Source organism: Oryzias latipes, chromosome 9, assembly GCF_002234675.1.
Source record: "Oryzias latipes chromosome 9, ASM223467v1".
Lineage (NCBI taxonomy): Eukaryota > Metazoa > Chordata > Actinopteri > Beloniformes > Adrianichthyidae > Oryzias > Oryzias latipes.
Genome location: NC_019867.2, coordinates 30,983,888 through 30,997,072, shown reverse-complemented (window position 1 = coordinate 30,997,072; position 13,185 = coordinate 30,983,888). Strand labels below are relative to the sequence as shown.

At 42.1% G+C, this 13,185-nt stretch overlaps 1 protein-coding gene across 2 annotated transcripts; it reads right to left on the bottom strand.

The window, feature by feature from the left end:
* LOC110015669 (uncharacterized protein FLJ26957) lies at nucleotides 1-13,091 on the bottom strand. Of its 2 annotated transcripts, XM_020706322.2 has the most exons (4): nucleotides 11,757-13,091; nucleotides 5,239-5,444; nucleotides 2,257-2,822; nucleotides 1-666 (listed from the first exon to the last, which is right to left on the bottom strand). In XM_020706322.2, exons 3-4 carry the CDS (start codon nucleotides 2,755-2,757, stop codon nucleotides 463-465), a joined length of 705 nt encoding a protein of 234 aa, XP_020561981.1. In that variant the 5' UTR covers nucleotides 2,758-2,822; nucleotides 5,239-5,444; nucleotides 11,757-13,091; the 3' UTR covers nucleotides 1-462. The 2 variants fall into 2 exon arrangements, with proteins under 2 accessions (XP_020561981.1, XP_020561980.1); XM_020706321.2 differs by lacking the exon at nucleotides 5,239-5,444.
* Nucleotides 13,092-13,185: the final 94 nt, after the last annotated feature.

Sequence of the window (13,185 nt, the reverse complement as noted above, 5' to 3'; positions counted from 1 at the left end):
TGATCTTCACTGGTGTCCATGGATTACATGAAATCCTCTCCACCTTTGTCAGAACACGTAAATGTAAGGATCGGGTCATCTGGACCCCATAGGATAGCACACAAAGGAAAAGTGTAGGGACAGACTTTAGGTAAGGACAACCGAAGAACATCTCTGTAAGACTTCCTTGTAAAAGTCACATTTGGACCAAGAACCTCTCAGAGGTCAAAGGGCAGAACCTTTTGATTAGACTAGTGAACTGATGTTCTTGGCTTTGGGAAAAACCTTTTGCCAACAGTGGTGTCATTCCTTTGTCAGTCGTCCTTTCATCCATGGGGTCCACAGCCGTCATTCAGCCATGAAACCCGGTTGGGGGTCGTCGCCGTGTGCTTTTCTCTTTGGCTCGGCAGTTCTCAGCCGTCCTTTCTTCAGTAGAAAACAGCAGGAGAAGGACGCCATGGAGCCTGGGCGGCGAGGCGCCCTCTACATGCTGAAGACGCGTCCCAGTCTGTGGACGGAGAGGAAGATGCTCCCCGACAGCCGCAGCTCCTCCTTTAAGAGGCGCCCCACCTGCTCCGCGAACAGAACATCACAGAACACCCAGACCTCCGCCCGCTCCCTCTGGAGGTTGGCGTTGCAGGTGGGCAGCCTGGAGCGCCGGACGGGTCGGTTCAGAAACCGCCACACCTGGAACACAGGTGAGAAAGAGAGAGAGATGAAAAAGGGAGAAGACTTGAATGAAGTCGTGAGCTTTAGAGCACCTTCCACCCAAGGAGGAAAATAGTGCTGACCAAAAAAAAAAATAATAAGGAATTAAAAACCCAATAAAAGTCCAGCTATGACCGATGCTGAGGCACAGTAGTGGAGGAACAGCGGCAGGTTTAGCAGCAAATGTACGATCCACCCGAAACCTCTCAGAACCAGCAGCCCACACGGGTCTGGAGGCCATTAGGACTTTAGGGAGGAATATTTTAAAAAGGCAAACTAGCCAGGTGAGAGGGTGCAGCACCTGAGAGTAACCTAAAAGTAGAAATGAGAATTTCTATTCCAATACTTCAGCACCTTCAGAGCTTTAGCAGCCGGTACAATTAAACATAAACGAGTCAAACGAGCTTTTCCCTAACTTATGCTAACTACATCCAAAGGAAACCACACTGCTCAAAACGAGGGAACAGCTAAACAACTCCACATCAGCGTGGCGTCCGGAGCGTGGAGGCGCTGCCAGGAGACAGGCCAGTACATCAGGAGATGTGGAGGAGGCTGTAGGAGGGCGACAGCCTTCCATCAGGACCACCTCCTCCTCCTTTGTGCAAGGAGAAGCAGGAGGAGCCCTGCCAGAGTCCTGAAAAATGACCCCCAGCAGGCCACAAATGTGCACGTGTCTGCACCATCTGCTAGAACCAGACAATAAAAAGAAAACACCGTACAAGACGTTTGGCATTTGCTAGAGAACACCACGATTGGCAGATTCCCCACTGGGGCCCTGTGGTCTTCACAGATGAAGGCAGGTTCCCACTGAGCACGTGTGCCTGACTGCCATTGGGGACCGAGACGACATCCTGGGACCCCTGGGGGAGCGTGTGGTGGTGCGGTTGGCCCTGGGTTCCTCCTAATGCGATGCTCGGAGGGCCACGCAGCAGGAGCAGTGACAGACCGTAGAGGAGGTTTACGGATGGAAAGAAAGAGATGAAGACAGTGACTTCACAGCCGGCTGGACAAACAGGGAGGGGCTTATTCTTCTACTGTTTACTAGCGCTTGTCCAACACATACAGTTGGAATAAATCTCGTAAATCTGCTCCAGAATTCCAGCCGAGCACAAACAGCAATTATTGATCTCTCCTTTATGGTCAACTTTGAAAAGTTTGACACTTGCATGAAATAAAGGGAACGCCATCCAAACATCACAACTAAATCCAAGTCCCTGATTGGTCAGAGTCTGACCTGGTTTAAGGTTAACGTGTTCAGTGCTGCACATTTTGCACTAGGATCCTGAAAATGGTGACTTCTGCAGCTAGGAGAATTGAACGCAGAAGCCTGAAAGCCCGGATACGCAGACTTCTATAGACTTGAACGCGCGTTCACATTCAAGCAGCCACTTGTGAAAGTAACTTGAAAGCGAGAGCGGAGTGAATGGAGGCGGGTGGTTGGGCGTGGCGCCCTCTGAAGGAAGCAGCGCGGTTTTACGGATGCCCCACAGCAACAACGCCGTGCTGAGGAGCATTTCCACTTCAGCTGAAACCAGCAGGGAGCCGAGCGTTTCTCTGATCTTCACTGACCTTCTCCACGCTGCCACAGTTGTGCTTGGTGATCACCCACTTGGCCCTCTGCCGGAGGTGAAGTCTGTGGACGTTGATCGTGGAATCAAAGTGTTTGGAGAGCAGACATGAGTGAGGGAACGGTTCTCTCAGCGGGAAAATGATCCACGACTGCCTGATGGGCGCCACATCTTTGTTTCCAGGTGGATTTGGCGTCTCAGAGACGTCCTTGCTCCACTGCGATCGTGGACTCCGTGGATCTTCGGCGCTTGTCCCGTCAGCATGGCCGTTCTCCGAGGTGGTTTCAGCACCAGGCTGCGTCGATGGGAAGAGCTTCTCTGATGCCGGGATGACAGGAGCCGGCCTCGCAGGTCTGATGGGCAGCCGGCCGTCTGCGAACCACGGCTGGAAGAGCGGAGGGCGCCGACAGGGGAACGGCTCCAGGAGCTTCTCCGTCCACTCCAACAGGGAGCCGAGCCCATCTGCTGATTGAGGCGGAAAGTGCAGAACCACATCCTCCATCCAGACCCACTCCGCATCCTCCTCTTCCTCACAATACAAGCCCAACCGGGTGTGGGACGGAGGACCTGAAGAAACAGATGGAGGTCATCAGGAAAAAGGCTCTGTCCTCCATTACAAACAGCAGGGGGGGGGGGACTTCCCACACAACCCAAAATGAAGTAGAAGACAGAATTATTAAATAATACATTTAGAAAACTTTATAAGTGACCAATGTTTCATGTAAAAATATTTTATAAAAGCTGAAAGACGTTTCTTTATCATACAGCAGCCTCAACAAAACCGCCTCACTTGACCGAGGAGACGGACTTTTCTGGATTTTTGATCCATTCACACATTTCTGAGTATTCCTCTAAAGAGGATCAGCTCCTTTCAATCCATGATTTTTTTAAACAACTTTAACAGGAAGTAAATACAGTTCAGAACACAACTGGATATGGTGAATCTGGTCTTTGATGAGTTTTAAACACTTTTTACAAAAAAGATGCTCATTCGTTTCTGGGTATTCTTTGCAAAAGGTACAGTTAGGGTTAAATGATTGAATGCATCTTAGCATGAACTGATTGGTGGGGTAAATGTTGTTCATTATTTTAAAAGAAAATTCTTTCATTTGATCATTTATCCTAAATCTTTGGGTCCCACTCCAGGCTTTTCTCCAGATACTGAGGGGAACAAACCGTCTTTGCTACAGAAACGACATCTCTTTGATACGAGACACATATTTTGTTGTTGTTGTTGTTCTTGGAGGTGGGGGGAAAACAGATTTTTCCTGTGGTGCTGTCAGTCATTTCTTCATTCCTAGCAGTTGTTTTAAACATTTATTTGACACATTTCTTTGGAAACAGCATCAAACACAATGGCATATTCTTTAGGAGTGACAACGAGATTGTATTTAGAATTGAAGTCAGTATAGCTTTGTAAATTCCTGTCAAAAACGATGACCCACCAGTAGAATTATTTTCTCTCAAACAAATGTGTAAAAAACAAAGACTTGTACTTGTATAATATGTGTTTGCTGTGCCAAATAAAAAAAGTTCTGGGGAGAGAATGTGTGTTTGTATAAAAGCACCCATCAAGAAGCGTTTGTTTGTGGAATGCCGATAGTTTAGCTGCTTTTTTCCCCAACACTGAATGAGGAAGGAGAAGAAAATGAAGGCCGCCCAAATCTGAAAATACAAAATGTGGAACTATATTCCAAATTAGTAGGGTTATTTTTAAGGTAAGATTTGATCCAGTTTATTTTAAATGTATTAGTTAGGGTTGTAAAATAAAGAAAGTTTAGTCATCCATTCTGGTATGAATTCATTAAAACAGATTTTTTTTTAAATTATGTATACGGTTTTTTAGATGAAAAGTTAGATTAGTTAGATTTTCCACGTACAAAGATGAAGCAGAGCGAGTCGAGAGATTCCCTCTGCCTTTTAGGCTCCGGTCTCTTTGAAGTTAAAACGTTTCCTGGTTTTCCTTCTATTCGTTGTTGGAGATTGTAATCCCTAGATATGCTACACCTTTGATGGGAATATTACAGATGGATCCGGCACACTTTTTAATGTTAAGATGATGTCCAGAGACATTACAAAACGCTTTTATTAGATTAAGGGCTCGAAGGAATTTGACTGCCATCTCTCAGAAAAACAGTCATATCATCAGCTAATTGGCCAATAAGAATCTATTTGCCAAAGACAGAGATGCCTTTAATTTATTTATGGTTATGTAATCTGCCAAGGATTGAGTGGGTAATAAAAATAGATATGCGCAAATTGGGCAACCCTGTCGTATAGCTTTTATTATTAAAATGAGAAGAACCATGTTTTAGTTTTACTGTGCAGTTAGCATTACGGTATAATAGTTCTAAGAGCCAAAAATAAATAAGAGCCAAAACCAAATCTGTGAAGGGGGAGCCTCAGGGATCGAGTCGTCCTTCTTCCGGGCAGCAAAATGGTCAGATAAATTAAGTCATATTTGATTTTGTTTGTTTTTTTAAGTTCTTTAGTGTGCCAAAGGTGATATATTATCATACATGTGGATATAGTTGACTGTGAAAGGCTGAAGAAAAGCAGGATAAAGATGTAGAACCTTTTAATAAAAATGGAGAATGTCAACATGTGATGATGGATGATATAGTTCCATTCATCTGCACTTATACTATAACTTATAGTACAAAGCTATGAGCAGAAAGTTCATATTAATTAGCATTTTTTTACTTTAAATTAACTTAATGAAACCTGCTTGCATTAGTTATTTGTAACAAAGATCAAATTTTGTATTCTGTTTTTGAAGTAGTTCTTTAGCAGAACGATGGAGGTGGATCTGTTAAAACTAAACAGTGATCCACTGCGTAAACTAAACAACCTGTTTGTTTTTAGCTTGATAAGCTAGAACAAGACTAACAGAGCTAGCATAACGTTGCACACCAAAGGGTCAACAAATATCGAGTCAACTACATCTAAAAATGACCAAGGATGAAAAGTTAAACGTCCAAACCTTTGGAGAGGAAAGATTTTTGAGCATGTGGTTATCGAGCTGTTTTTGTGCTGACCGCCAACAGGAAACAGACGAAAGTCTGCTTCCGGTGTAGGTTAATGGCGGATGGCACACAGCGCAATACCGCCACCTGCTGGTCCGGAGTGAGGGTCATGATTGACTTCTCCTGATCTCGAGGCTGGACATCTCAGTTTGCTGAGTGTGCCCTGAAATATGGAAGCAGTTGTGTAGCAAAATTAAAAATAAAAGTCAAAACCAGAAATGCCTTTTCTTTTTCAAAATAAAGCAACATTTTTTTACTCAAAATTCAAATGAAAAAGCAATCAGTCAAAATGTTTTTTCCTTTCTTCTTCAAAACCGCTTATTCTGTCACTTAATTAAAATGATAATGAAAATAGTATTTGACATCTCATTTTTAAAAAGTTGTCTGGTAAATGTGTAGCAAAATTCATTTAGAAATGTCTAATTTGAAACTTAAAATTGATTCACTGAAATGCTTTTTCATTTTCAAAATGTAACTGCATCAAATGACTCAAAATTAAAAAGTGCTTTTTCATTTTTGACTTAAAAACCGCTTATTTTGTGTCATAATTAAAATGAAAATGCAAAGAGGGGATAGCATTTTCATTTTCACATCCACCCTGCGAAAAGTGTCGCATATTTCAATTCCACTTAGCATTTCCAGAGGGGGGGGGGTGACGACGTCAGTGCCATCTCTGCTAAGAGACACAGACATGCTAGGAGCAGTGCGACCAGGCTTGTAGCTTTGTGTTAGCGGCAGAAAAGAGGGCTTTGTGATGGTTGTGAATCCTGCAGAGCTAATTATTGGTAAAAAGCTAGAATTTCTTCAAGATGTTTGTTAAAACAAAACAATTAAAGATTTAAAGCAGATCTTCTTTTATGCTGCACAAGTGTTTGGAAAAGATGAACAGCAGTAAAAAGCAAAAGAATGATGGCTAACCACAGTAAACTCAATGTATAGAAAACGATTATCTTTTTGTTTCTTTCCAGCACTCTCCTGGGAACCCGTGTTAGCTGTGTCTAGAATGAATCCAAGGACGCTCTGTGTTAGTTTATCTGTGAGAAACGGCTTTGCAGGTCCGGAGATGATGTGAGAAGACTGTGGAAGGATGGACATGTGGTAATTAATGTTTCTGATAGCGCTGCAGCTGGGTTTTTATCGGTTTCCCCTACTTAGAGCTCAGCACATAAGTAACTTAGAAAAAACCCAGAACAACATATTAAAAGAGGAGAGCAGCAGAATATGCACCGGAGTGGAGAGAGATTGTTTACTGGGTAGATCTGTGTCTGCTCTCCTCGTAAAGGTATCTCAGTCTGTTTGTCTGTCTTTCCTTTTTGAATTGTTATGACGTTGAAGGTTGTTTTAAGCCAACACACAGCTCTCCAATAAAAAGGAAAAAACAGACAAAAAGCAAATGCAAACATGTATAAGAATATAGAAATATTTCAGCATAAATTACATTTCAAGGCAATCAACAATCTGGACCCTGGATCAGTCACTATTCTGTAGCAGATTTACAAATGTCATCAATAAAAGGATTTGAATTCTAAAAACATTTCAATGAGAATAAATATTATCCGATTTCATTTTTAAAATGACAGAAATCACACGGATCAACCTCAAAGCTAAATCTACTCCTTAACGTCTCTGCCGATGGGTGACAACTGTTTATAATATTATTTATCTAATTTTAGGGACCACTGGCCATTTTATGAATTTCCATATTTGACAGGTGTCAGTTATTTTATATTTCACTTTTCTGGTAAAGTCTTGGTATAATTTACCTCTGAAGGATTTGTTTAGATATATATTATCACATTTTTTCATTAGGTTTCATTTCACCTATTACTAAATTTGGTAGTTTGATTTGAACATTAGAAGATGATATTATATTTTTTATTAAATGTATTAAAGCAAATGGAATTGCTCTGCAGGTTTTCTGAGATTCCGTGGTTTAACCTTCAATATCAGATTTACTTTGTAGTCTCTTTAAAAAAGCGAGACGACACACAACACATGCAAAACCATCTTTGCAAACGCAAACATATTTTTGAAAACAGAAATATAAATTTGCAAGGAAAAATATTTTGGAAAAAAAAAAGTTTTTGAAAGCAAAAATAAAAAAACTGATAAAATGTTTTTTTGGAAAGCAAATATTAGATATTAGATGCATAAATATCACTCCATATGTGTCAGGAAGGGCATTTGCCTTAAAACTTTCGCCACAGTGAGTTATTAGAAAGAAATAGATATGTGATGATAAATAACATTTCTCTCTCTCTAATTACATCATCAAACCAGCTGCATGTCTCTTTTAGTCATTTGTGATTATTTCCTCCACAGCTTCAATGACAGCCAATGAGGTTAAGCTGGTTGGTTTTCATTTATAATGTTATGTTTATCAATAAATGTAACTAATTTATCATTGAATATTATTTCTAGAATGTCTGAGAATTGTGGAAGCAGAGAAACAGGTCTGTAGTTTGTAGTTTGGTGTTTGTCTCCACTCTAATAGACAAGAATCCCTTTTGTTATTTTCATTTAGTTTGGGAATCTTCCAGTGTGTAATGATAAGTTATGGATGTTAGAGGCTTATTAATGACCTTTTCCACCACTGTCATATCTGTATCCTCACCATCTTTTGAAGTTTTACTCTTGAGTTTATTTAAACTGAAATCAGCTCATCTTTGTTCCCATCAGAGAGAGGATTGAGTTTGGGATTCTCTCCATGGTGGATTATTGTCTTTGCTGGTTCTGCATTGTGGAATTTCTGCTTCCACCTCTGGATCCACGTTTACTAAATAATTTTGCTGCTTCATTGTGGTTCTAGCTTTGACCTGTCTCATCTGTAAAGTTATCTGGATAAGTTCGCTTTTTTGTTCCGTTTTAAGGATTTTATTTCATATTTCCCAAACTCACTTTAAACATTGTTTTTATTTTCATTCAGTAGATTATTAAAGTACACTTTTTGATGGTGTTATTTTAGTTCATTTTTATATGACTTCTATCTTTGTTCAGTTTCTCTTTTACTCTGTTTTAAGAATTTTTTTAACCAATTTTGTAACCAAGAGCATTTATTTTATTCTTGCATTCATAAATTGGACAGTTCTTCTTGTAAAGTGAGCTAAATGTTCCTAAAAAACATTGGTAAGCGATTTCCACGTCTTTCTCTCTGTACACAGAGTTCCAGTTTCTTCTGGATTGGTCATTATTTAGAGAGTTCATAGTTTTTTCCTTTCTGGATTATCTGGATGCTGTGAGGCTGCCCAACACTTGACCCCCCCCCCCGGTGAGGGGGTGGGACCAACTATTACTAGTGGACGCCTCTCGGCCCGTTGCTTGTGCAAACGGTTAGGCCATGCTGTGGTGCAGTGTTCAGCGCTCTTGCCCCAGTTCAATCCCGGGTGGGACCGTTCTGTGTGGAGTTTCCTCCACAGTCCAGAAACATTCTTCCTATGTGGAGAAGAACACAGATTCTAGCTCCACTGCAGAACTTCAGACTAAAGAAAAGCCACGAGGGCCACAACCCGCTCCACGCCACGTTCTCCGACAGATCCTCTCCTCCACATGCAGCCTCCTTAAGATACCGGAACTCAACACATATCGTCACGCATGGGCAATGGACAGTGTCGTTACCAAATTCAACGGTCATACAACTTTTTTCACCCACTCTCATCACCATGACACCGGGGGGAGGAAACGGAAATTGCAATTATTGTCAACTTATTGCATACAACGTTGCTGCGGCCGAAGCCACTTATGCCTGTGTCTGTTATTTCTCTGTTTGTGACGCCTATGGAAGCGTATCTGAGTTTATGTTGTTCATAAACGTATATACCAACATGCAAACGCACAGAGGAGCCAGTGAGGTTTGGAACCAGGAACCTTTTGGTGCTTTTGGTTGTGGAGGTGATGTTGCAGAGGAAAATCCAGCTGATGTCCCGGATTCACTTCCATTTGAACCAATGTTCTGACGCTGATCTGGTCATATTCCAACACTCACCCAAATTCAACATTTCTGCCCCGTTTGTCATCACTTTTCCCTAATCTGAGCCCCCAGGGAGTCTTTCATGCAAACACAATGCAATCATATGAGGTTAATCTGCCATCTTCCCTTATTTTAGAGACTACATTTACTTAACTTCATTTGTTTACGTTAATCCTTGTTTTTAACTCCAGTTATTCTAGATAAACCCCCCTTTTTTTGGGTTTGTTTTAATAAAGTTGGACTCAAATAGAGCTCCCGGACCCCTCCCTCATCTAGTTTCCTACAGTTACTAAATTTCATTTTTGTTTCAGCTAAACCTACATCCTTATTGTAAGAGTCACATTTGTGACCAAATAAACCCTACTCCTATTTTTTTAGGAACTAAAATAACACTAAAGGGCTAAAAATCTAGCCACTCCGGTTCAGGACAATCCCCCGCCCCCGTTGCTCTCCGCACACGGCAGCACCTGAAAAGCCGTTTGACGCTTCCGCCAAACGTCCTCCGGGTCAGCTGCTGAGCGTACACGGCGGCGATGGTCTCTATGGCCACTCTGGACCTCAAGAAGGTGAACAGCTGCACAAACTCCGGCGACTCCCAGTGTTTGAGCAGCTCCCTGTGAACACGCGTGTGGAGTTCCGTCCTGATGTCTTCCCAGTCGACCCGAATCTTTCCAGCGGAAACCCTCGACAGGATTTTTCGCAAAAGCTCCTCACAAAGGCTTTCCGAATCGAAGTTCTCCGTGCATTTGCTCGGCTTGGAAAAGATCGTTGCAACCAGTTGACGTAGCGACACCTCCAAGTCCTCTATGGGGTAGTTCGTGTTCCCACTGTCAGACGAGGTTTCAGATTCTCTAACTTTGTGTCTTATTTGATGAAACCACGACCGGAACCTTTCTGCCCTAGACTGGGGTTCGATTTCAGGTGACCTTGGCGCATCGTTCGGTTCATCCTGTTCGTTGGCGATCTCCCGGAAATACAAGGGTGGAGATGAGGATAAATAGATTGAGTCGGTGTCTATGAACCGAGGTCTTATACCCAGACCGCATGAACTGGAGCTTCCTGTACTCTCTGAACCGCTTGTAGTTGTTGCCCCGTCTGACGCTGGGTCCATCTTTGTAAAGCAGGATCTTACTTTTGCAGCCCAAGATCTAATTTTTTCTGCAAATTCTTGAGCTTTTGTGATTGGAGGAAGTTCTTGGTCTGGATCATCTTCAAAATCAGATTCTGAACCAGGGTCCGAGTCTGTAGGGTCCCAATCAGAGTCTGAAGATTCTGCGTCTGCAGGGAAGAGGAAGTTTCTTATAAATTCCAGTTCTCGTTCTGCAGACGGTGATCTGATCATTCCTTTTTTCAACCCTTGTGGTTTTTCCTCCGCGCTTGAACCCGCTGGTGTTCCGTCAGCCGGCCTTCTCTTAAAACGCCGTCTAAACAGGCCCCTGGGCTTTTCAGGAGCGCCTTCTTCCTCTTTGTTTGGACCCTTTCCCGGTTCCGTGGCTGGCTTCTCTTTTTCCGCCTGTGTTTTTGCAAAAGCCGATTTGAGGTTTGACATCCAGGATTTGCTTTGGACCTTCCCTTTTCTCTCTTCAGGTTCTGTGTCTGAAGAGTCGGATTCTGTCCCTGAAGGTTCATATCCCGCTTCTGGAGATTCAAACCGCCTGCCTGAAGATTGACATGATGCTCCTGTAGATTCAGGCTGTGGTTCTGTACGTTCAGATATTGTTCCTAAAGATCCAAATCGTCTATTGAAACGTTCAGATTCGGAATCTGAAGAGTCAGAGTCTGAAGAGAAAAGATCTAATATAAACTGTCTGTTCATCGTTCTCAGGAAAGATTTTTCCTAAAGTTTTTCTTTTTAACTAATAAAATGGACTTTAAGTGGATCAGTGTTCCTCAGCCTTCTTGCCTCTTGCTTGTCTCTTGCCCCTCGAGTCCCCCTAGTCACTCATACTTGACGGTTTTCAACTCAGCATTTATGTCCTCATATGACGTCAAAGAGCGTAATACAGGCTCATCATTGGTCACCAATGAACGCGTTATGACACCACTAAAAACGCTCAATGACGTCACTAGGCGCAAACCGTCGCGTCCACGAAGTCCCTTCACTTCCATCAATCTATAATGCTTTGATCGTGTTATTTTTTAAGTTTAAATCTTTTATTTATTTATTTTTACCAAAAAATAGACCAGACACGCAGTGAAACGCTTTGTCATTGTAACAACAGAGCGAATCTGTTGCGGCCACTGGATCCGTCCACGCATGCGCGAATCGTACAACATTTGTAGTCCACTTGTAGTCCATTGCAGGATTGTGCTAGCCTGTTTCTTAACGCTTCCTATTTTTTAAATTCAACATTGAAAAACACGTTAACATAAAAAAGTCAACATCCGAAGACATACTCGCCCAGTAACGCTTTAGCGAAAATAACGGGATATTCGCGCATGCGTGGACGGATCAGGTGGCGACAAGCCGGCATAGTACGACGATCGATGCTGAAGTTCATCTCTTACCTGTAGCTTTTGTCCAGAGGATGTAGCCAAAATGGTTTCAAAGTCGAAATGGTTCATCAAATCCTCCGCCGGCAGCGTCTCCTCCTCGTGTCTCTTCTGCTCCTCCTAGATCCTTTTCTCTCTTTCTCCTCCGCTGCATCCCAGTCTTCAAAATGATCAAACTCACCAAACATGTTAAAGGAAACAATGAAATAACTCCTCTTTTCTGTTATGGTAACCTGCAGAGAATCTTATGTCTACCTATGTTCCAGGTTTTCTGACTTTCCGGTTAGCGGTTGGTGTTTAGGTCGGCGCAATGATATGTGACTGGAACTACTTTTTAGGTGTCCGTTTTCACTTAAGGACAGTCTGCAGCCAATCAGAATCGAGTATTCGGCTGGACCCTGGTATAAACACGAATAAAGCGGTTGATTCAAAATTTATCATACAATTATTTTTATTGTTTGAGATTTAAAAAAAAAAACAATTTTCTAACAATTGTGTTGATCACACAACAAAAGTAAATATCAGTGCAATCACACATTAATAAAACTTCATAAATCAGACTTTGATTGCTATTTAATTAGAAAAACATGATGGTGGAACTTTATTTGACCTTTACATAAACACCAGCCGTGTGTAGCTTGTAGAAATGTGTTTTCCTTCTCTAAAATGAGAAGTTTTTTCAGGAAAGGAATTATTTTTAGCGCGTTAACGGCATCTTACAGGTCTTTTATTTATTTTATTCCTCTTCGTTTGTGGATTTTTTTCTTTTGTTGTTCTTTAACGCCAAGTTATGAATTAAAGGGTGAAGGTGACTGGCCTGCACACCTGAACCCCTTAGAACCCCTCTGGGATGAATTAGAGCAGAGACTGAGAGCCGGGCCTTCTCCACCAACATCAGAGTGTGACCTCACCATGACCTTCTGGAAGAACGGTCCAAAACTGCAGCAGAACTACATCATACTGAAGTTTATGGGTTAGGAATGGGATGGCACCTCCGTTCATAGGTGAGTCGAGGCAGGTGAGCCAAAACCTTTGGGGATATAGTGTAGAACAAAGAACAAAGGCGGGTTTCACTGCAGACGACTGACAACGTTCTGCCACAGGTGAAGACAATGAAGCTCAGAACCAGAAGGACCGGAAGCCTGACAGGAAAAGCCTTCAGAGTTCTAAAACCTAAAATAATTCTTTTAGGCGGGACGATTTGTAAAACATCTTTTGATATTCTGCTTTTTCTTGCTCTGAATTAGTTTTAAAATAGGTTTTTATTGGAAGGTTTCTCTGCCACGAACAGACCGAATCACTCTTGAATCCCTTTTCATGGATGATGGGTAAAAATTCCTACAGAGGAGAAATGAAAGGAGCAGAATGACAACAAACCTCCATATTTTCACAAACTCAATCATTTCCAGCTTCTCTAATGAAACGCTTCATCCAACTTCTCTCA

Bases quoted from the DNA above. Each gene is read 5' to 3' on its own strand.
- LOC110015669 (XM_020706322.2), bottom strand. From the start codon at position 2,757: ATGGAGGATGTGGTTCTGCACTTTCCGCCTCAATCAGCAGATGGGCTC. The intron at 667-2,256 runs GTCAGTGAAGAT...CCTGTGTTCCAG, and splicing joins ACTGTGGCAGCGTGGAGAAG to GTGTGGCGGTTTCTGAACCG.